This window comes from Gobio gobio (assembly GCF_949357685.1).
Source record: "Gobio gobio genome assembly, chromosome: 20".
In the NCBI taxonomy this organism is placed as follows: domain Eukaryota; kingdom Metazoa; phylum Chordata; class Actinopteri; order Cypriniformes; family Gobionidae; genus Gobio; species Gobio gobio.
Window position 1 is genome coordinate 28,418,904 of NC_137113.1, and position 25,247 is coordinate 28,444,150.

The following is a 25,247-nucleotide window of genomic DNA, read 5'->3' on the forward strand; positions in this document are numbered from 1 at the left end:
CAATCTATTTATTTATTTAAAAAAATGCAAAAACATGTATACACCTGTTCTATGATGAGCATGCATTTAATTTCTGAATTCAAATTAATGTAATGTTTTGGGGTGAATAAAGTAAAAAATGTCAGGGTGGCTGGACATCATAATGAAGAAAAAATGCTTGATTAAAAGAATGACATTCTGGAAACAAAATACATTATTATTATTATTATTTGTATTAGTATATTAAAGTAGTGTACGCAGTAGTATACTGTGCATCAACCCAATTCATGTTTGCTCTTATTTTTCATTGACCCAAAATCAGTCATCATCATGTCGAAAATAGTCTAAATAGTGCAGAAAAATTGATGAAATCCCAGTGAATTGCATAAACAGACAGCAGTTTAGTGAGCAAGAGCTTATCTGTGTCACTCACAGTCCTGGATATCAGCTGAATAGGCTTTAACATTCATTATGCCGGAGATGCCCTTTCGGAGGATAATATTTTCCCCACCATCCCTCTTCCTCATCCGGAAAACAGAATTCGTCCTCCAGTCTGACACAAACAAATGATCTAAAAAATGGTGGAGACAGATCAGTCAGTGACAAGTGGAACAAATCTAAAAAATATATTCAATTGCAGCATAACAGTAGTTATAATAATCTCAACATCAACATCATAATGTGGCTGTGAGATGAATGAAGAAACACAGAAGTGACAACCTGTGTGTATCGTAAGCGAGAAAGGGTGAGTGATTTGTCCAATGCTGGAGAAGGCCTGTCGGTCAAACCCATCAATGCTCACATGCTCAATCCGGTCCAGCTGCGCATCAACCCAATACAGCCTATCCATCCTGTGGAGCACATAAAAAAATCTTTCCAAGACACAATCCACAGCCTTTAGCCCTATATTTTAATTGTCCAAACTGATCTTTGTGTCAGGATGAAATATTAATGGAAAGTGAATAAACCCATCTCATTCACAAACTATTTCAGAAATCAAATGGTACTGTAGGTACTGGAAACTATTGATTTTAAGAGGACTTCCTTACAGGTAGTCCACAGCAAGTCCATTAGGCCAGCCAAGAGTTGTGTTAATTAGCGGAACAGCATTGCTTCCATCTGTGTACGCCCTGGTGATCACAGCTGGACGGTACCAATCAGACCAGAAAAGGTATCTAAAAATCACAAAATAGAGCACTCTAATAAGTTCCGTAAAAATGTATATAAAAAAACATACACAAAAAAAATCAAAAACATGTGTAATTAAGTTATTCTGTATTTACACTACATTATACAGATGTTATATTTAGCACAAAATTGTATTCTGAATGATGTATTCTTTCCCATGACGTCTCATACCCTGCACTGGGGTGCACAGCAATCCCCCGGGGGTAATTCAAGTTTTTAACAATGTCCCGTCTTGATCCATCTGTTACTTTAAAAGCTGAGATGGTGCGATAGGTGCTGGATGTCCAGAAGAGGATCTTAGAGGTCCAGTCATATGCCATTGACTCCACGGAGCCCACTCTGTAACCTGTCAGGATCTCATGACCTGAGATATAACAACAAAATAATGAATTTATATTTTATCAAACATTTTAATTAAATTAATTAAATTTCATTTTATGAATATTTGTAATTGATTTTATTTTATATGAATATTTAAAATTCATATAAAAAGTAATTAAAATCAAAGATGGTACTTGGCCGGAAAAGTTTGAAAACCACTGAACAGTTTAGTACAAAAAAAAAAAAGCTGTGTGTTTTCCAATGACTCACTGGTGCCATTGATGGGTGATTTGTAAATGAGCTGCCGCATTCTGTCATTGTAGAACACAGTCTCCACTGACCCATCATACTCCACTCCAGAACCAGAGAAGGTTTCGGCCATGCCAGCGAGCGGCAAGGTGACATCCTCCTGAGAAGACACGTTTAGAGGAATCCCCCTGACCGCTTGTGCATTAGCCACCAGTAAATAATCTTTAATCTCTGAAAGAGACAGACATGTTTGTTTCAGAGGATTTCATGCAGTTAATGAAAATAAATCCTGTAAACACTGTAATTTTTTCAATGTTAAAATACACTTTCCTATGGCAGTATCCCATGTATATCCCCAACTAATTCAACAACAAAAAACAAACAGTGAGGTTCATGATTTGCCAGGCAGGCTCTGTCTGTCACTCACTAAAGCAAGTTTGGCGGTCATCCTGGAGGTCGTATCCTAGGCGACACTTGCAGCGGTATCCCAGTCCGTCGTTGTCAGTGCGGTGACTCAGAAGGCAGATTTGCTGACACCCGCCATTGTGTCTGCCACATGGGTTTATCACTGCAGTCAGAAAAAAGGACAATTATGATATATACTTAGAGGTGCAAAGTGTTGGCCTTTTTATTTTGTGAGTACTTTATAATTTGTATTATAAACATTCAACTTTGTCTCACCGAAGGGCTGAAGAGCTGGATGGGAAACCACAATTTGTCCAGGCCTGTTAGTAGAGCGGTAGAGAAAAGTCGGGTCACTGCCATTGAAGCGGTTGGTCCGAATCACACCCATCTTGACCCAGTCCGTGAAAAAGGCATGGTTCTCGAATACCGAAATCCCAAACGGATGGGGGACCAGATGACCTCCATTCAGCACTGTTTTCCTAGTGACACATTTGAGCACAAAAAATAAATAAATTTAGCAATCAGTTTTCTTATGAATGCACTATATCTGTGGTTCCCTTTCGTGGGAACTCGAACTGCGTCTAAGACACTTTGGGATACGCCCTCTAGCGTAGCGTGTCTGAAGCATGAATGAAATCAGTCACCGATTCTGATTGGTGCTGTGTCATGACGTAGCGTGTGACGGCAAGCCCGGAAGCTACAAATGCACGCCAGCCCATAGTAATGGTAGCCTTTTTGCTCTTCAGTGAGGCGCTCTTTGTCTGAATATTGTTTGTCTATTTGATGTTGTTTGTCTCTCACAAAAGAAAAAGAAAGCATGGCTAGCAAGCAGTTCAAAAGGTGTGTGCATCCGTGCCCGCGTTTTCTTACGAGCTCGGACACACACATGCTGTGTGTGCAGTGTCTAGGCGTGCAGCATGCTCTCGAGGGGGCTGCCTGCAGCGAGTGTGAAAAGCTGCCGCTTAGAGTACTGTGCTCGCGGCGGGCCGTGTTTGATGAGGCTGGCCATGCTCGCGAGCCCCACGGTTCTGGTCCCGCGGTCGCTGAGGTCTTTCAAGGGGAGCTGGGCATGCTGAGGCATCCTCCCACTCCTCTTCAGAAGATTCAGAAGCTCTCCCACCTTGTGTGGAAGCCCGTGAAGCGGCTTCTTCCCGTGAGGTGGATGATCCAGTGCTGCAGCTCTCTGATTCTGAGGATTCAGATGGGCTCAGTGCTGAGGCAGGCGGAATGCAGGTGGATTCACCTCTTCATTCCCCCGCTCAGGAAGAGCTTGTGGAGGTTTTGTCCCATGCTGTGGCCAGATTAAATCTGGAATGGCCACAGGAAAGAGTGGAAATCCGGCCACCAAATAAGCTGGATGGACGCTTTTTCACTAAACGGGCTCAGCCTTCACGCCGGGGCTTGCCGTTTTTCCCGGATTTACACAATGAGTTGTGTAAATCTTGGGAAAGCCTTATTCAGCGTGCCTGTCGAATCCACCTGTTTTGGATTTCGGCTGTGTTGTGGGCACGGCTGAGCAAGGCTATGGGAAGATGCCTCGCGTCGAGAAGGCACTAGCGAGCTATCTGTCTCCCGAGGCGGCATCTTCTCTCAAAGCTCCGGTCTTGCCCATGCAGGGACACCTCGTCCCTGGTGGGCAGCTTATGTGGCAGCTGGCCACGCTGGTAGTTGCCTGCACACCATGGCAGTCCTGCAGGCCTATCAGGCGGAGCTGTTAAAAGAGCTCGATGAGGGAGAGGGGCTGTCCCCTGATGACATCACTGAGCTCCGCAAGGCTACCGATCTGTCTCTCCGCATCTCCAAAGAGACGGCCCGTGCCATCGGCCGCTCCATAGCGGGGCTGGTGTGCGTGGAGAGACACCTGTGGCTTAACCTGTTGGGGATGAAGGAGAAGGAGAAATCCTTTCTCATGGATTCCCCGGTGGTTCCTGAGGGTCTCGTCCAGAGATTCCAGGAGGTTAAGAAACAGTCTGTGGCCTTTCGGCAGTACCTCCCTCGCCGCGCGGGCGCCTCTGATAAAGCAGCCTCGAGTGGCCAGCCTCGGCCATCCACTAGCGCTGCCTATCAGCAGGCGCAGAAAGAGAGTGTCGCCTCCCGCGCCCCTCCCGAGGGAGCTTGGCAACAGAGGCAGCCCTCTCGTCAGACGGCTTCTGAGCCGAAGGGCGACCTGAGGGCCGTCCTTCAGGTGAAGAAGGGTTCTGGCAAGCGGTCTCAGCTACGGCCAGACCGCTCAGAGCTGGCCCCCCTGGGGGCGGACGACCGAGGTCGTCCATGTCCTGATACGATCTGACAATATGTCTGTAATATCGTATCTGAACCACCAGAGGGGTCTGAGGTCGTGCCCTCTGTGCAAGTTGGCCCATCAGATCCAGGTCCCAGGGGAAACTGTCGTCCCTCAGGGCGATGTACGTCCCAGGGGACCAGAACCAGGGAGCAGATGTCCTGTCGAGGCAGGGGCTGAGGCCCAGGGAGTGGCGACTCCACCCCGAGGTGGTGGAGGCCATTTGCGAGAGGTTTGGCCCAGTGGAAGTGGATCTGTTTGCGTCTCAAGAGACGTCCCACTGTCCTCTGTGGTTCTCCCTCAGGCATCCAGCCCCACTTGGGTTGGATGCCATGACTCAGACGTGGCCGAGGCTACGCATTTCCCCCGATCACTCTGCTCCCGGGTGTTCTGGAGCGGGTTCGCCGGGAGGGCATCAGCCTTCTCTTAGTAGCACCCCGGTGGCCGACCCGAGTATAGTTCTCCGACATCATGGCTCTTCTAGATGGCCTTCCATGGCAGGTCCCTCTGAGGAGGGATCTGTTGTCTCAAGCAGGGGGCTCAATCTTTTACCCCCGGCCGAAGCTGTGGAACCTTTGGGTCTGGCCCCTGAGGGGGCTCGGTACCTAAAGGAGGGCCTGTCAGCCGGTGTCGTCGAGACCTTACTCAGCTCCAGGGTATCTTCCACGAGGAAGTTGTACAGCCTGAAGTGGAATCTTTTTTTCACCTGGTGTAGAGAACGGGAGTTGAACCCGGTTAACTGCCCTGTTGCGGCAGTGCTGGAGTTCCTCCAGGATCGTTTCTCCGTCGGTCTAACCCCGTCCACTCTTAAGGTGTATGTGGCTGCCATTGGGGCTTTCCACTCACCAGTAGATGATGGGCCTCTGGGTAGACATCATCTGGTTGTACGGTTCCTCCGTGGGGCTAGGAGGATGAGGCCTGCGGCTCGTTCCAGGGCCCCAGCCTGGGACCTGGCGGTGGTGCTCGAAGGGCTGGTTGAGGCCCCCTTCGAGCCGCTGGAGTCGGCTGAGCAAAGGACCTGACCCTTAAGGTGGCCTTTCTGCTCGCCATCACTTCTCTGAGGAGAGTGGGGGATCTTCAGGCCTTGGCGGTCTCGCCAACTTGCCTGGAGTTTGCCCCTGGCGGGGTGAAAGCCATCTTATATCCCAGGCCGGGCTATGTGCCAAAGGTGCCATCCAGTGGGATGCGGTCAGTGGTCCTTCAGTCTTTCCGTCCTCTGCCTCACGTGATGGCAGAGGAAGCCAGACTTCACCAGCTCTGCTCGGTCAGGGCATTGAGGATCTATCTGGAGAAGTCTGTTCAGTGGAGGAGATCAGTTGTTGGTGTGTTTTGGCTCATCCAAGAGAGGGCTGCCTGCTTCTAAGCAGACAATCAGTAATTGGATTGTCCAGGCTATAGCCATGGCTTATCGGGTGCGTGGTTTGCCTTCACCCATAGGCGTGAGGCCCTCCTTTCTGGTGCCAATCAGGACCGGTGACTGATTTCATTCATGCTTCAGACGCGCTACGCTAGAGGGCCTATCCCAAAGTGTCTTAGACGCAGTTCTCGTTCCCTTTCTCAGGGGACAATGGTTATAGTCATAACCCGAGACATTCTCAGCCTTTTTGACTACAAAAACTAATGATATTATGAACGATTGATAAACTGTCCATAAGCACAACATTTTTTCCTAAATGCATCCCACTTTATAAATCGCAGTTCATTTTAAATTCAAACGCAATGTGAACAAGTGCATCAACTTCACCTATAGAATGGCCACAAATATCTCTATCTCTTTAAGTATGCCACTCATCATCATGTTTAAATATATCCATCTTATATTTAACTAACCTGATTGTCTATTTATCTTTACATTTTAATAAACAATGTTGGATTATTTGAATTACTGTTATATGACCACAAAACGTTTGTACACATGGTCTTCAGTAGGCATACGCATAAGAACATCTTCACATCAGTTTTTGTCTGTATAAATTTAAATTTGTTCTCCACTTTTGATGTAGGATGAAATTAATTAGAATAGAATTTGTGTGTTTTATAAATATAAAACTATTTTTGAGGGGATGCAATAAAATGACCCCCTTGGCTATTTGCTAAGGCCTCCTAATGAGATCTGGCCCCCTGAGGAGCCACTCATTTACATGTTCCTAAAAGGTTTAAAATAGCGATTTGCGGAGTATAATACCTGTCCAAGCCACTATATGTGACGGTCTCTACCAGGTTAAAATGGCTGTCTGTCCAGTAAACTCTCTTGGTAACCAAATCCAAGGTGATTCCAGTAGGGGAACCCAGTCTGGTCTTAACCAACTCAAACCGGTTACTACCATCCATAAAGGCCCGCTCCAATTTTACATTATCAGTGTTATATCCAGAGTCTGTGAAGAACATGTATCTGTAGGAGACAGGATAGAGCAATCAGGCAAAAAGGTAGACAAGTTAAAGTTTCCTTTACAACACACTGAATCACATACACACACATAACTTACCCTACAGTTGGGTCCAGAGCAAGCCCGTGAGGGGTCACCAAGTTTTCTGCGATCAGCGTGACACGATTTCCCCCATCATAATCACATGCTTCAATTCTCTCCACACGTTCCTCAACAAGGTAAAGCTTGAAGTTGATCCAGTCCACAGCCACATTCTGGGCATTGTGCACTGCTTCAGACAGCACCTCCGTCTTATCGCTACCATCAAAATTTATGGAGTAAACCTGAAAAAAAGGTTGTTGTTTTTTGTGAACATAACTGTAGTCATATTAACATTGTAATTTTAAACTATAAACCATGAAACACCTTTTGAGAATTGGTATCTGTCCAGAAGATCCTTTGAGTGTGCCAGTTGTATCCAACACCCACAGCGTAACCTTTACCATCTGATTGGACCAGAAGTCTGACAAACCGCCCATGTATATCTGCCATCTTGATATCACGACCATCTGTGAAGATCAGCTGTGGTAAACCCCCTGTGAGGACCAGTAAGACAAGAGATGTTACAATGTACTATTGAAAATGTAGATAAAATAAAAAAATGCTATGCACAACCTAAAAAGTCAAACAATACCCAGCAGGCACACAACGTCATAAGATGTTGATATTTGGTTACATTTTGGTTGTGACGTCAGGTGACCAAAATTCAACGTCAGCTCAACATCTAATGCCAACGTTAATTTGACGTCCAATACCAACGTCAGCTGATGTTGATATTTAGTTGTTTTTAGGTTGTGTTGTAAAGTAACCAAAATTTAACATCGAGCCAACGTCTCAAGCCAACATCATATTGACGTCAGATTCTAACATCATTAGACATTGATCCTTTGTTGGTTTTAGGTTGTGGTATTAACTAACCAAAATCTAACGTTGAGCCAACGTATCAAGCCAACATCATATTGACGTCAGATTCTAACATCATTAGACATTGATCCTTTGTTGGTTTTAGGTTGCGGTATTAAATAACCAAAATCTAACGTTGAGCCAACGTCTCAAGCCAACATCATATTGACGTCAGATTCTAACATCATTAGACGTTGATATTTTATTAATTTTAGGTTGTGAAACTCTAACATGAAACAGGAAACTCTAACATCATTAGACGTTGATATTTTATTAGTTTTAGGTTGTGAAACTCTAACATGAAACAGGAAACTCTAACATCATTAGATGCTGATATTTTGTTGGTTTTAACACATTTGTCTCAAATCAGTGTTTCCCCTTTCAGGGGGGTGGTAGACCTCCCGAAACTACTAGTGTCGCGGAGCGGGCATGTTACGGATACGTGGTGTTGTCAGACACGGCACGCAGTAGGCGGATGTTTGTATTGGTGCATTTCTACAGTGAGCTGAAATGACAAGAGTGCACATTTGGTAAATAAATATAAAACAACATTTATTCATCACACAACTATTTACAACACAACCAAGGAGGCTTTGCTTGAGTTGTTTCTCCGGATTTTGTTGTTTTTAAAAAAAAAAATCCTAATTTTGTCTGTTTAGTATTGTCACCTTTTCCATTCTACATGGAGCTCACGCGTCCGTTGTTTTTTATTTTATTTATTTTTTTATATAAGGACTCATTTTTATGTAAGGATTTTTTTCTACTTGCCCTGCCAAAATTTTCACTCTCCCCACTACAAAAAAAGTAATAAATAAAATAAAATAAGCCCAGTAATTTTTTTGTTGTTTTTGATCCATGTAACCTTAATAAATAAGGTTATGACTCCAAAAACTACTTGCCTAACTAATGTATATTTTAGCTGCATCACTGTGTGGGGCGGGAGCTGCACTGAATACAACAGGAAAGCTCTTCAGCGCATAGTTAACACAGCCGGAAAGATCATTGGTGCCCCACTCCCCTCCCTGAAAGACATATACTCCACCCGCCTCATCTGCAAAGCGACCACAATTGTGAGCGATACAAGTCATCCAACTCACAATCTGTTCAGCCTCCTGCCATCTGGGAAGAGGCACAGGAGCCTCCACTCCCGCACCACCAGACTCAGCAACAGCTTCATCCACCAGGCTGTTAGGATGCTGAACTCTCTCCCCTCAGTCACCAGGCCGTCAAGAAGATGACCCCCCCCCCCCCCCCCCCTGTCCCTGCACTATCATGTCACTTGCACACTTTTTATTCTGCTATGACTGAACTATCTTTGCACTACCATGACATTTGCACACTTCTGATGTTAACAATGACCAAACTGTCTTTGCACTACATGCCACTTACTTAATTTTAATTTAAATGTCTATTTATTGATGCCTATATATATAGTGATATGTCTTTCTTAGTTTTTTAATTTTTTAATTTTTATTTTATTTTTTAAACACCAGTCTAGTTTAAACTACATGTCTTGTCTTCACCGTGGGATGGAGGGAAATGTAATTTCGATTGCTTTGTATGTCTGGAACATGTGAAGAATCGACAATAAAGCTGACTCTGACTCTCTGACTCTGACTCTCTGATATTTTAAATATTGTAATCAGTAATCCTTAATATTACAATCAGTAATAAAATAAGAACAAATAATCAAATTACGAGCAACAGCACAAATCAATACAGCAGAACAAACATACAAATGATGTAAGCTAATATAGGTCTAAACTAGATTTTCAGGTACACAAATAGTAATTAAATGTAAAATATTACTGCATAGTCTGCATTAAATTATATATCACTGCATATAAATATAGATTAACCCTTATTAAAAGTTATTCCGTCAAGAGCCGTGAGTGATTTTTTTGTTCTGTCTTTTGATATCTCTACTATATTTTCCACTTTCCAGTTATACGGTAGGGGGCGCTATTACACATCTCCTGAAAGAGTACAGCATCTCTTGATTAACCCAGGTGAAGAAGAAGAAGCAGCAACGACAAAGATTACACACTGGTGATATCACTGAATTCAAAGTGTGAAATATCCTAAACCATTGCTTTTGGTTCCATCTTATAATTGCTCAGTCAGTAGTTTGTTGTTTCTTCTCTTTTTTGTGTACATATTCACAACAGACCTAAGTAAATGTTTAGAGATTTTTAGGTTTTAGATTTTGGAATTGCATGTTATCACTTGTGTTGCCAGAAGATAAAAACCTGGCAATCTGGGTGACCCATGACCTTTCATCTAGCACCAGAGTAGAACCAGTGTGATATCTTCATTAGATATGACGAACCTGACAAAAACTATGACAACCGGTTCATAATGTGTTAGGTATTATTAATTATTTGGACATTTAAATCCTTTTCTTTTTATATCCACAGGCTGATGACAAATGAGATAATGGTCAGTTTCAATATGAATGTAATGCAACGTCTGTCCAACATTGGAGGTTGATATCAATCTGGTGTTGAGTTTAGAACCCAATGTCAGATTGACGTCAACCTCCAACGTTGGACGGACGTTGCATTTTGGTTGAAAATGAAAATCGAGTTGACGTCAGAACCCAACGTCAGATTGACGTCAGAACCCAACGTCAGACTGATGTCAACATCCAATGTTGGACGGACGTTGCAATTTGGTTGAAAATGAAAATCGGGATGACGTCAGAACCCAACGTCAGATTGACGTCAGAACCCAACGTCAGACTGATGTCAACATCCAACGTTGGACAGGCATTGCAATTTGGTTGAAAATGAAAATCGGGTTGACGTCAGAACTAGGGCTGCAACGACGCGTCGACGTCGTCGATGACGTCGACTACGAAAATACGTCGACGTGCGTGAAATGTGTCGACGCGTCGGCGGCACAATATTTACGTTCTAGAATGGAACAGAAGATCTAGAATAATGGCAGCTTCTGCTCCCGGGCATAGTGAAAATGATCATTTATCATATAAAGCCAGACCGCGACATTCAAAAGTGTGGGAGTACTTTAAACAGAAGCCGAATAAAACTGTTCTTTGTTCGCTCTGTAACGCCGGTTTCACACTGCACGCGGTGGCAGAGCAGAAGCTGTGCGCGTGGAGAGCGGGAGCTTTCACACTGCAGTCAGTGTTGCCAAGTCCGCTTTTTTCCGCGGAATTGGGCTACTTCTACACTGTTGCCGTGGGCTGTGTCTCATGTCCACGGGTTGAAGCAAAAAAAACACACATATTTAACCCCCCCGAACGCGATGTTTACCTAAGAACCTCCCCGAAACGTGATTGAGCTTGTTTTGGGCTAGTTTTGAGTAACGAATGGGTGGGTTTTGTTGTGTAAAACCTGGCAACCCTGCTGCCAGTGTTCTCTCGCGCAGCTGAACCGTGGCGCGTGTATTGCAACAGACGGTCACATTTTCCTGGGTTCTTCTCCAACCCCAGTACGTCTCGTGCTTTTATTTATTATGGGCTGCATATATCTGCTGTAAATGCGACCTGGTTCCGCTCTGTCCCAAACACATATGCATAATAACTTGCTGTATATAGGTATAGTTTACATGATTAAAGTAACATTAAAGTTAAGATATGCCTCTAGCTTTAATCATTTAAATGTGTCTTTGAAGTTTGGGCAAAAACTTCTGGCAGCTTTAGTCGTTGTTTATGCACCTTCAAAATAGACGACTAGTTATACATTAACACTGCTGAAAGCTCCTGTATGTGAACCTTTTGCAGATAAATACAAGTGCATTTTCGTTTACTATTGACAAAAATCAATAAGTAAATCATACTCAACTATTATAGTAAACAACTTTTCCTAATTAGGCCTACTCTGTATACATTTTATGATGAATAGTATCATTATATATTATGTTTAAAAAGCTTCTTGTGTTCATATATTTCTTTATAAAATGGCATACTATGTACACTACCCTTCCTGAAATACAATTAATATTGTCATCATTCATTGATTTCATGTTAAAATAATATACAAATTCACTACCCTCTTTGAAATACAATAATCAGTAAAAAAGAATAATAAGATTAGTCTGGAAAAATAATCGTTAGATTAGTCGACTAATCGAAAAAATAATCGTTAGATTAGTCGACAGAAAAAATATTCGTTAGTTGCAGCTCTAGTCAGAACCCAACGTCAGATTGACGTAAACATCCAGCGTTAGACGGACGTTGCAATTTGGTTGACAATGAAAATCGCGTTGACGTCAGAACCCAACGTCAGATTGACGTCAGCATCCAACGTTAGACGGACGTTGCAATTTGGTTGAAAATTAAAATCGGTTGACGTCAGAACCCAACGTCAATCTGATGTTGTGTTCTGAAGTCAACCCGATTTTCATTTTCAACCAAAATGCAACGTCTGTCCGACGTTGGGGTCCAACTTCAATCTGACGTCATATTGATGTCCGGTGCCTGCTGGGATAGTTTGAGGCACTAAAATACATTAGAATTCAATTTAGAAATACCACTGATTAACCATTACGTATGACAAATTTAAGCACGTTAAAAGCATTTTCAGTTTTATTTTCCACTCACCTGAAATATTGGCCTTGCAGACATGACCCTGCTCCAGGAAGTATCCATCAGCACAACTGCAATGATGTGTGCCTGGGCGATCCTCACAGAAATGATCACAGATACCCCAAATTTTACAGTCATCATAGTCTGAGGATAAACCACATACATGGGTCAATGACGTGACTCGTTTCTTTTGTCCATATCTATTAAGTTAAAGGAGCTGTATGTAGGACTGTGGCCAAAACTGGTACTGCAATCACTTTCAAATTACTGTAGAGCGGTGTATCCCCTCTCCCCCTCCCCCTGACTCAAGGTTGCCAGCTAGGCTGCAGGATCCAGCAGGAAGGTAGGCTGCTACAAGGAGCTTTCAATGGCAAGGGACGTGTCGTACACAGTAAGTTTTTTTTCTTTCTGTTAATTATGTTTATGCTTCAAGAGCGATGTTTTGTGAAGTAATTATGAATCGCAAAAATTTACTAATGGCGATTAGCCAAATATAATCATAAATATGAACGCTCATATGTGACAGTACATTCCCACATGAAAAAATACTATAGTAAAATTACAGCAAAGCTAAATAACATTAGCAATGGTCATACAGGTCAACTTGCAGCATGTTTTGTCCAATATATATGCAAAGAACGAATGAGGAATAATTTTTACCGAGGTAACGTTAGGCTACTGTCTCAAATACGTTTTCACATTGCCATAATAGGCGTGCTAATGTTGTTTTCCTCAGCGTCCCAGCATAATGACAGAGAAACGGACTCTGATAATGCATTAGGCTACTAATGTTAGCAATGACAACTCGCTGTTTTTATTTACCAAACAATTCCTTAACGTTACCTTTTCAATTCAATGACCCACCTCCTCCATCTGCGCTAACCTAACGTTACTTTGCACGAACATGCATAACTTTGTTCGACTGTCATGAATATTTGAAATGTCCATTTACATTAAGTACAAGTTAGCCAAACATAGATTAACCTTACCTGGCTGTCTAGGAGAAAATTAGCAACGTTGGCATCAGTCTTCAAATTATTCTCAGTTTTCAGCCGTCTCCATCTTTCAAAGGCATCTCTTATACAAATCCTTGTTTTATCTCGGACACTGTCACGACGTTTTTCTGATTCATAACGAGGCCGTTTAGGTTTCGTAAAGTTAGACATTGTTTATCCAAAAAGTTTGTAGCTGCAGCTGTGGTAACTAGAGCAGAGCTGGCAACCCGAATGCAGAAACACTACTGACTTCGTGATTGGTAGATAGGTGGAGGGTGGCGCTTCAGGCATGACACAACATGTCAACATCAACATCAGTTGAGGGCTGCAACTTCACTTTTAAAATGACAATATCTTGGCCTGACAACTGTTGTCAGTGATATAAGTATTTGAAATTAACATGATTTCTTAATGTCTAGTGACATATCAGGGCCATTTTATGATTAATTGAAATACATTTCTTACATACAGTTCCTTTAATCATAAATGCATTCATACATACAATGACTTGAATACATTGTACATTTCTGAATTTAAAGTAATTTTGATATTTTTGTTGGGATTGAAGTCATGTCTAGGTGGTGGAACAGTCCAGATATTGTAACAAATTTAGTTTGGTTTAACTTTTTTTTGTTATGTCTTAAAATTTTGTCTATCAAATCAAAGTGCAGGAAGACATTTTGTTGTCATGTATAATGAAAACTATAATACCTAAAATACTTTCAAAAATTTATAAAAGCAATCTGAAAACTATAACACCTAAAATACTTTCAAAAATGTTTAAAAGCAATCTGAATACAAAAAAAAACATTTCTGAGAACTTGACACCAGGTTTTTAAAGGAGTTCTCCTTTTCATAATCTCAGACATCCTTTTTAGTCATTAACCCACATGATAAATCCGTTTAAAGTGTTAATCCAATAATTTAAGGGTAAAAACTGGATTGTATAAACTCACATGAATTATTCTGTATAATGTGATATTATCCAGATTTAGATAAAAAAATATTATGATCTGTAATCAGATAACAAATGGGTCTCATCCACTGACCAACACATGTGCGACTGTCATTGGCCACAGTGAAGCCATCGGGACAGTAGCAGGCTCCACCCTGCGGGCTGGGATGACAGCGGTACTCACAGCTCAGAGCAGAACACTGGTTTAAACCTACAGGACAGAGAGTGTTATCAGAGGTAGTTAGTTAAAGTATCTGGGGCAGCTGAGTGATCACAGCCTGTCTGTCACATGCATAACGTGATATAAAAAGAGTATCAAAGAGTATTATAATAAAATGTGACTTTTACCCAGACACATGTGACTGAAGAAAAAAACTAAATACACAAATTGCCCTGTAATACTGAGGGTATGACTGAGGTTATGTTCAAGGCATACCATAGTTATACTAGCATCTAGTACTTTGTGACTGCTGTTAGGCTTGTTAATAGTAATTTAATGTTAATTTGATTGACATCTCATGATCATATCCAAATGTATGAGAAGCCTACATGTGCTGAGCTCAGTGTTATGGCATTCTACTATATATATATATATATATATATATATATATATATATATATATATATATATATATATATATATATATATATATATATATATATATATATATATATATATATATATATATATATATATATATATATATATACACACACACTCACCTAAAGGATTATCAGGAACACCATACTAATACTGTGTTTGACCCCCCTTTCGCCTTCAGAACTGCCTTAATTCTATGTGGCATTGATTCAACAAGGTGCTGAAAGCATTCTTTAGAAATGTTGGCCCATATTGATAGGATAGCATCTTGCAGTTGATGGAGATTTGTGGGATGCACATCCAGGGCACGAAGCTCCCGTTCCACCACATCCCAAAGATGCTCTATTGGGTTGAGATCTGGTGACTGTGGGGGCCATTTTAGTACAGTGAACTCATTGTCATGTTCAAGAAACCAATTTGAAATGATTGGAGCTTTGTGACATGGTGCATTATCCTGCTGGAAGTAGCCATCAGAGGATGGGAACATGGTGCTCATAAAGGGATGGACATGGTCAGAAACAATGCTCAGGTAGGCCGTGGCATTTAAACGATGTCCAATTGGCACTAAGGGGCCTAAAGTGTGCCAAGAAAACATCCCCGACACCATTACACCACCACCACCAGCCTGCACAGTGGAAACAAGGCATGATGGATCCATGTTCTCATTCTGTTTACGCCAAATTCTGACTCCACCATCTGAATGTCTCAACAGAAATCGAGACTCATCAGACCAGGCAACATTTTTCCAGTCTTCAACTGTCCAATTTTGGTGAGCTCATGCAAATTGTAGCCTCTTTTTCCTATTTGTAGTGGAGATGAGTGGTACCCGGTGGGGTCTTCTGCTGTTGTAGCACATCCGCATCAAGGTTGTGCGTGTTGTGGCTTCACAAATGCTTTGCTGCATACCTCGGTTGTAACAAGTGGTTATTACTGAGCAGATTGTGAAATACTCAGACCGGCCCGTCTGGCACCAACAACCATGCCACGCTCAAAATTGCTTAAATCACCTTTCTTTCCCATTCTGACATTCAGTTTGGAGTTCAGGAGATTGTCTTGACCAGGACCACACCCCTAAATGGATTGAAGCAACTGCCATGTGATTAGTTGATTAGATAATTGCATTAATGAGAAATTGAACAGGTGTTCCTAATAATCCTTTAGGTGAGTTTATAAATATATATATATATTCACCGACTTCTAATATTGTGTTGGCAAAGTCAAAGTCAACACCTTAAACTTGTTGTTGTGCTCCTCAAACCATTCCTGAACCATTTTTCCTTTGTGGCAGGGCGCATTATCCTTCTGAAACGAGGCCACAGCCATCAGGGAATACTGAATCCCTGAACATCCACATGGATGGCAGGACCCAAGTTTTCCAAGCAGAACATTGTTCAAAGCATCACACTGCCCAAAGCATCACACTGCCTCTGCCGGCTTGCCTTCTTCCCATACTGCATCCATAGTCAGTGGTCATAATATTATGCCTGATCGTTGTATGTATATATATATATATATATACAACCCCAAATCAGAAAAAGTTGGGACAGTATGGAAAACACACAAAAAAAAAAAGTGATTTCTAAATTTACTTTGACTTGTATTTCATTGCAGACAATATGAACACAAAATATTTCATGTTTTGTCTGGTCAACTTCATGTCATTCAGACCTGCAACACATTTCAAAAAAAGTTGGGACAAGAGCAATTTAGGGCTAGTAATGAGGTAAAATGGTTAAATAATGATGTGATTTGAAACAGGTGATATCAACAGGTGATTGTAATTATGATTTGGTACAAAAGCAGCATCCAAGAAAGGTCTAATCCTTTAGGAGCAAAGATGGGCAGAGGATCGCCAGTTTGCCAACAAATACGTGAGAAAATTATTGAAATGTTTAAAAACAATGTTCCTCAAAGAAATATAGGAAGAGATTTGGATGTTTCACATTCAACAGTGCATAACATAATTAAAAGATTCAAGGAATCTGGAGGAATTTCAGTGCGTAAAGGACAAGGGCGCAAGCCTAAGCTGAACAACCGTGATCTCCGATCCCTCAGGCGGCACTGCATCAAGAATCGTCATTCATCTATAAGCGATATCACCACATGGGCTCAGGACTACTTTGACAAACCTTTGTCAAGTACCCCAATACGTAGTTACATCCACAAATGCCAGTTAAAACTGTACTGTGCCAAAAGGAAGCCCTATGTTAACAGTGTCCAGAAGCGCCGTCGACTTCTCTGGGCTCGGAGGCATCTGGGATGGACCATCACACAGTGGAAACATGTACTGTGGTCAGATGAATCAGTATTTCAGGTATTTTTGGGAGGAATGGACGCCGTGTGCTCCGGACCAAAGAAGAAAAGGATCATCCAGACTGTTACCAGCAACAAGTCCAAAAGCCAGGGTCTGTCATGGTATGGGGTTGTGTCAGTGCCCTTGGCAAAGGTAACTTGCACTTCTTTGAAGGCATCATTAATGCTGAAAAGTACATAGAGATTTTGGAGCATAATATGCTGCCTTCAAGAAGACATCTTTTCCTGGGACGTCCATGCATATTTCAACAAGACAATGCAAAACCACATTCTGCACACATTACAAAGTCCTGGCTGCGGAGGAAGAGGGTACGGGTACTTGACTGGCCTGCCTCAGTCCCGACCTGTCTCCAATAGAGAATGTGTGGCAATGAAGACCCCGTACTGTTGCCCACCTTAAGACTTGTTTGCAGGAAGAATGGGACAAAAATACACCTGATACACTTCATCACTTGGTGTCTTCAGTCCCTAAACGTCTTTTAAGTGTTGTGAAAAGGAATGGCAACATTACAAAGTGGTAAATGCTTTACTGTCCCAACTTTTTTTGAAATGTGTTGCAGGTCTGAATGACAGGAAAGGATGCATATTTACAAATGACATGAAGTTGACCAGACAAAACATGAAATATTTTGTGTTCATATTGTCTGCAATGAAATACAAGTCAAAGTAAATTTAGAAATCACTTCTTCTTTTTTTTATTTGCGTTTTCCATACTGTCCCAACTTTTTCTGATTTGGGGTTGTATATAAAATAGTAATTTCATTACATGTCTTTTAGGTATTTACCACAGGTCAGATGTGCTGTAGTATTGCTCTCATCTGTTCCACCAGGGCAGTCAGGGTGTTCGTCACACACTTTGTTTATGGGCACACACATTGAAGAGCCTGGACAGGGCCATTCACCAGGGTAACAGTCTCGGATACCTGGGTCTGAAAGTATGAAATCCTCAGCATATAGGTTTAACTAATTAATAATTTGTTTGCATCTATTGCATATTGACAGGAGAGAGGTGTAAATCTCACCGCATCCATTTTCATCACTAAAGTCTCCACAGTCGTTGATGCCATCACACACCCACTGCTGAGGCATACAGCGCCCATTACTGCAGGCGAACTCTGACCCACTACAGGTCCGATACTCTGTAGAAGACAACGTAGCACTGCTTTATGTGGCAGAAAAAAAACTATTAGATAGCTAATTACTATGTAATAAAAGTACTACATGGTAGTCAAAATTACATGATACTACCATATCCAAAAATCATGGTATCAGCACATACTAAAAACAAGGTACTTTTGGTACTTTTATCAATTACCTAATGTATATTTTGACTGATTACAACAGGAGAACCCAAAACACCCACATTCACTTCCTGATACATTAGCTTTCTGTAATGCCAGCAGCTTTGATAGAATTGGTGAGATGTATTGTGGGACCCACCACAGTTTTGCTCATCACTGTTGTCGCCACAGTCATCCCAGTGATCACAGACAAAGGGCATCGGGATACAGTATCCACTGGCACATTCAAACTGATGCGGCTGACAATGCCTCGCTGTTTCAGGGAAGAAAGACAAAGAATATGGAAGGAAATGACCATGATGATGTACATGGTCAAATGTTGAACATTAATCCAAACATGCTTTACTGGAGTCTCTGATTGATACTACACTCTAACTCACTGCAGTTGGATTCATCTGATCCATCTCGACAATCTAGTATCCCATCACAGTGCTGAGTGTTGTTATAGCAAGCACCATTAGCGCATGTCTTCTCTGTGCAAGCTGGGTAATCTGGATTCAACAGGAGGAAATGTTATGCTTTTTATTGACATTTCCAAAACCTGATGACGATAGATTTTTTACATTACCCATCACCAACATTCCCTTGTCATTTTGGTAACTGATTTATCCTGAGATCTTTATGTGTATTGGACAATTAAAAGTTGTCATATGCCTTTTTTCTAGTAAAGATAACATTGCTAAAGACCTTTGTAACATTCATCTCAGGCCTGTTTGCAATAAATTTGAGTTTTTGACGTTCCTTCTGGATCAAATGATATTATTACAAGTATGAATTTTAACAAATAATTTATTGAAATAATATTTTTAATTTTCAGACTTTCTGACCATATTTTAAGCTTCTATATATTCTAAATGGCAAATTTATTTTCATTGTACAGTAGAAAGAGATTCTTACTGCCTGTTCTTACTGCCACCATATATACAGTCAAGCAAAATGTATTCAGACAACTTCAACATTTTCTCACATTATCACAGTTTATTTGCTATAGTTTAGAAAATGGAAATAAAATATGACAAGAACTCAGAAGTTAACTGTTTAACAGAAGTTAAACTGTCAGAACAAATCCATCTTGATAATGTCAGATAACTTTGATAGAAAGGTATGTAATGGATTACAATCTTCAAATCAGCTGTCAGCTGTTAAATTTAAGTACACAATTAGATAACACCAAGCAATTACCAAGCAATCCTTACTTGTGTTCAGTCTGTGGTGTAAAAGGTCACATTAGCAGTTAAAGAAAAAACACTGGTCAGGTCAAAGTGTCTGAATAACTTCAATTTTACTGGTAGTCCACTGTATGAAGAATTTTGGGGTATACTATGTCACAGTGCTACTTTATTTTGCTTACCTCACTTACATAAATGAACTATAGAGCCCTGCACCCACAAGTAAAAAATGATTATCTGGTGTCTGAATAATTTTGGGTTTGCCTGTATTTAAATGCTTCATAGGCCTAGACTGCATTGCGTTGTTTCAATGATGGAAGTGCTAAAATAAACATGCACGTTTGTTACTGAACAGATGTTAGAGCCTCATTTTTGGACTATATTATGTAAACATCTTTATCTTTATTTTTTATTCAGGACAGTAATAAATAAATAATTTTGTATGACCCCTCTTATTTTATGTTCTCAACATTTTGCTGATTCCGCAAGGGCTATGACCTTTTGACCACAACTGTATATTAGATTTTATATTAAATATAGAATTTAGTATTTTTTTCAATTTACTTTTTACTTATTTTACTTTTTTTGACACATATTATTATTACGTTTTATTGACATATTACGTATCAAATTTTTGTATATAAATATTCTGAATGTCTGACAGATTTTTAAATTACTATATACTGATAAATAAGAACCTGTTTTTTTTTTTTTTTCATTTTACAGTAGAAAGAAACGTTCTTACTGCAGTTGTTCTCATCCGAGTTGTCCACACAATCTGATACATGGTCACATCTGTATTGTTTGGGAATGCACTGCCCTTCTCGACAAGTGAACTGGTTTGGGCTACATGTCTGACCACCTTAAAAAACAAACAGTAACCTGTGTTAATACTCCCATTTTTATTGCTGAATTAACTGCATTATTTCAGTCATTAAAGGCAGATGTAGACATACTGCAGGCTCTTTGCTCATCTGAGCCATCAGTGCAGTCCGGTTCTCCGTCACATACAAACGCTTGAGGAATACACTCCCCTCCTGTCAGGCACTTGAACTCCTCAGAGCTACAAGTTGATAATGCTGAAAATACAATGAGAAGATGTATGGAAATATTTCCTGTGCATAATAATAAATGGCATTACATTTATGAATTTGGCAGATGCTTGGACACGGCATCTTGTCATGTGTCAGTGTTCAACCAGAGAGACTCACGACAGTTCAGTTCATCAGAGTCGTCCGTACAGTCCTTCGTTCCATCACACCTCCAGTCTTGACTTATACATTGACCATTACTACACTGGAACTGACCACTGGTGCACTGACCTGCTCAGAGAATTATGGGTTAATTTTGTCTGACCAGCAATCTAATTTGACCAAAAATCACTTAGAGTAATAGCACTTGTGGCAAGTGAAAATGTAGCATTATGATGTGTTCATATAGTCAAAACAATAAAATAAGTTAATTGAATCATAATTTATTTATTTATTGCTGGTTTGAGAGGTGAGTGTCACTGCTGAGGTCCAGCAGAGCTGCATATTTGCATTTGCTGAGTCTGTAAAAATGGCAAACGGGAACCTAAAGGTTGTTGTCAATTTAAATCTTAATGACCGTTTTTATGGGATTTTAGGAAAAAATATCACTTTTGTAAGGAATAACTTCAATGAGTAACCTTTATGGTTTTAGGAGCTAGCTACTGTGTAGAACATCTGAACTCTATCTCATGCGATGCCTAATAAAATTTGCTATCTATAGGCTAACTGTTGGGGCGTTACAAGCTAAAGTTGCAACGGCGCAAACTTTTTTTCAGTGGACTGAAAGTAGAATAATTATGTAGATCTACCCCTATAAAGAGCTACTTTATCCAACGAGAAGCGGTGCAGCGCGTACAAATGCTATATAGCTGTTTTTATCAGGGATAAAATAAATGCACTTAACTAAACTGTATTATCTCTCATTAGGCGTGGCAAGTCAGATTAATTCTAGTGAATCAGTTCAGCCTAAACGTGCCCCAATACCTTGGCTGCATCCGAAATCGCCCCTCTACCCTGAAATAGGGCAATATTTGAAGGGAAAATAAATTTATAGTGGTGTCCGAAACCATAGTGGGCGTTATCAAGTGCACTCACTCAATCCCACATAACGCCGCAATAACGAGTGTAGCCTATACAGGCGATGTAGGCCTACGCTCAACAGCTGTCCGAAACTCATTTTCATTCACTCTTTTTTTTTTTTATAGCCTAGTTTGAACTCACCTTTTCAAGTTTTGTACTGTCATCCTAATTGTTCGTTCTTTGAATCCCCTGATCGTTTTTTGATTGGCCAAAAATTAACTTTTAATTATAAATTAGCTATAGCCTATTAGATAGTTGTATTTCTTATAACATATTGCTCCCTTAAGCATGTAGTTGGTTTGTTGACGTGACATGGCATTTTCAGTCATACAAGATAAAAATGAATATAATGAATAAATGCAGTAAACATTTCTTTGTCTTGCATGACCTGTTGTTATAAAAACAGCTTTGTCTTTAGATTTTTTTTAAAATGTTGAGCCAAACCTCAACATTGTCCTATGGTGTGACTGTCTCAAGCATGGTTCAATAAATTACAACTTTTATAAATTAAAAAGAAAAGCATACAAATGTTAATAAATACCTCAGGCATAATTTTACAAGTGTGTATTTTAGTAAAGGGCATCCTTTTGTCACTGAAAAACATGTCCTCCGGTGTGACACAATATCCTGATTTTAAATTGGGCAATTCCACAGACAAGTTTAATTAATTGAAGAACCCCTTTCAAGGTCATGTTGCTGTGAAGCCCATGACATGTGAACATGGTAAGATTTTGTCTCAGAATTGTTCAAATATTTTACCTTTTTGGAACCACTATAAAAGTGTTAATTTCTGTTGTCATTTGGTGCGACACCCCTATTCTTAATTCTTTCTGTCACAACATAGGACATATTTCAGCAAAACATTTTAAAAAGAGTGAAATAATTTATAAATGATATTGGTAACACTTTACAATAAGGTTGTATTATTTAACATTAGTTAATGCATTAGTTAACATCAACTAACCATGAACAACACCTCTGTTCAGCATTAGTTAATCTTTGTTAACGCTAGTTCATAAAAATACAGCTGTTTATGGTTTGTTCATGATAGTTCACGGAGCATTAACTAATGTTAACCAGATTTTAATAATGCATTAGTAAATGTTGAAATTAACATTAACAAAGATTAATAAATGCTTTATAAGTGCTGTTCATTATTAGTTCATGTTAACTAATGTTGTTAACTAATGTTAACTAATGAACCTTATTGTAAAGTGTTACCATTATATTTTATATTTTCTTAAACATCAGACTTCACACTACATAACAATATGCATTTTTTCTTCAAAAGTGGTGTTTCACAAAGCCAAAAAAAAGCTTTTTTGCTTATTTGTCAACTACATATTTAGCTACTTTTTGTTTGTATAGTTTTCCCTGAAAGAATGTGGTTACATTTAACTCAGGATGATAATGTATGCCACATGTTTGTTTGTTTGTTTGGTTTGTTTTTCATTTGGATGCGTGCTCCAAAATGGGCAATATTCATATTGGAATCATTGCTCAAAATGTTCACACTGAAAAACTTTTAAAGTAGATGAGAGTATTGGATGATTTCACAACATCCCTCTACTTGGTATTGTTACTTCAATAATCATCAAAATCTAATAATTTATATATAATATGTTATATATTATTACATATTTTATTATTAAATATATTCTACAACAGGATTACTCCAAACACACTCATATTTTCAAGTGCAAATACGGTACAGCAAAATACAGAATAAGAATCATGAATAAGAATATTGAAATATTTGATTTAAACATTATATTTAACATACCTTGCACAATGGAGGGTCCATGGATTACAAATAGCACTGCTAAAACATAAAGCTCTAACCTGTCCATTATTGTTTTATTTGGTCAAAACTCTTGCAGAGTTGAAGGACTTTACACTTCTAGCTCCGTAACTGCCTCAGTATCCATCCAAGGTGAGTTCGTCTCCAGACCACAAATGTCCTTGATGCTTTTCTCTTCAAATAAGCAAAGACTGGATGAATGAGACAAAGGTGCGGCCCTTTATGACCCTGACTCTGTATGACTTTAATCCAATATTAACTTTTTCCAGTTAAACATGTGAGCATCAGCAAAAATTCTTCAATGTCATTTTTGTATAACAGGAGGACATATTGTCCTATCCAATGAAGGCATAAAAAGGCCAAACATATAACTTAAAAAAAAATGAATATCTTATATTATATATAATCCTCATCGTTTGTGTTAGATTTTGTTGTTACTGTAAAATGTTGTTGTTGTTGTTGTTGTTTTGTGTGTGTTTAAATTGAAATATAGCTGTAGGTTATTTTGCTATTTTTGGCCACAAATGTTTCCACTATACTGTGTTATGAAATATATTGCAGAGATATGTTTGTATTTCTTTGATTATACAATTTGTATTTAAAGAAAAAATAATTAAATTCTCAACTTATAAAGTGAATATGTCTAAAGGTAAGCCCAATCCTCATTATATGAATTCCCTTAAATGGTTAAATGTCATTTATCTTTGGGAGGTAAACACTATATTTAATGATGTCAAATATGTTGGCATCAGTTCACAACCATTTAAGGGAAAAGCACATGCAAATAATGACGTAGAAATCTGACATAAATGTTGTTGGGTAAGTTACATAATTTATGTCAGAAAATAGAATGAAACAGTATATTTTTTCTTCTGTCCTACTTTATCTGAGGCATATTTGCAGAGAAGTCATTTAAGTTAACAGATATGGGTTTATCGCTAATTTATATAGCATTAATAATGATTAAATGGTAGTGCAGTTCGTAATAGTCAACTTTATTTATATAGCGCTTTTAACAATGTAGATTGTTTCAAAGCAGCTTTACAGTGTTAAACAGGAAAATAATGCAGCATAATTTTATTCAGCTGTATAGCCATTCTGGAAAAAATTTCAAGTATCATACAGTGACAGTGTGGGCTTTAGATCAATAATTTGATCAGTAATTTAGTTTAAATGGTTAATTTAGTTTATTATTTAGATGTATTTCGATGTTTAGTTGAAAAATTTAGTGTCCCCAACTGAGCACGCCAAGCCAGAGGCAACAGTGGCAAGGAAACCAAAACCCCATTAGGTGACCTAATGGAGAAAAATAAACCTTGGGAGAAACCAGGCTCAGTCGGGGTGCCAGTTCTCCTCTGGCCTCTGGCCAGTTCTCCTCTTCTCTTCTCCTCTGGCCAGTTCTCCTCTGCTCTGTTCTCCTCTAATATACAGGTGCATCTCAATAAATTAGAATGTCGTGGAAAAGTTTATTTATTTCAGTAATTCAACTTAAAAGTTGAAACTAATAAATTATATAGACTCATTACATGCAAAATGAGATATTTCAAGCCTTTATTGGTTACACTTTCATAAGCTGTAAGCCGTAAACATTCCAAATTTTCCACTCTAAAAAATGTTGGGTTAAAAATAACCCAAGTTGGGTTGAAAATGTGGTTGGGTTAAATGTTTGCTTAAAACAACCCAATCTTTGGGTTAAAACA

At 39.7% G+C, this 25,247-nt stretch overlaps 1 protein-coding gene across 1 annotated transcript in view; it reads right to left on the minus strand.

Annotated features, from left to right (window-relative positions):
* Positions 1-23,596, minus strand: part of lrp2b (low density lipoprotein receptor-related protein 2b) — a gene marked incomplete at both ends in the record, with an annotated part of 71,441 nt that extends 47,845 nt beyond the window's left edge. The window contains 20 exons of the mRNA XM_079846311.1: positions 413-550; positions 700-830; positions 1,029-1,154; positions 1,339-1,531; positions 1,759-1,968; positions 2,165-2,305; positions 2,419-2,621; positions 6,609-6,815; positions 6,910-7,133; positions 7,216-7,385; positions 12,317-12,445; positions 14,346-14,462; positions 17,951-18,094; positions 18,188-18,304; positions 18,606-18,719; positions 18,847-18,957; positions 20,381-20,497; positions 20,592-20,714; positions 20,847-20,957; positions 23,530-23,596. Of these exons, the coding sequence (XP_079702437.1) occupies positions 413-550; positions 700-830; positions 1,029-1,154; positions 1,339-1,531; positions 1,759-1,968; positions 2,165-2,305; positions 2,419-2,621; positions 6,609-6,815; positions 6,910-7,133; positions 7,216-7,385; positions 12,317-12,445; positions 14,346-14,462; positions 17,951-18,094; positions 18,188-18,304; positions 18,606-18,719; positions 18,847-18,957; positions 20,381-20,497; positions 20,592-20,714; positions 20,847-20,957; positions 23,530-23,596 (2,893 nt within the window). The remainder of the gene's footprint in view (positions 1-412; positions 551-699; positions 831-1,028; positions 1,155-1,338; positions 1,532-1,758; positions 1,969-2,164; positions 2,306-2,418; positions 2,622-6,608; positions 6,816-6,909; positions 7,134-7,215; positions 7,386-12,316; positions 12,446-14,345; positions 14,463-17,950; positions 18,095-18,187; positions 18,305-18,605; positions 18,720-18,846; positions 18,958-20,380; positions 20,498-20,591; positions 20,715-20,846; positions 20,958-23,529) is intronic.
* Positions 23,597-25,247: the final 1,651 nt, after the last annotated feature.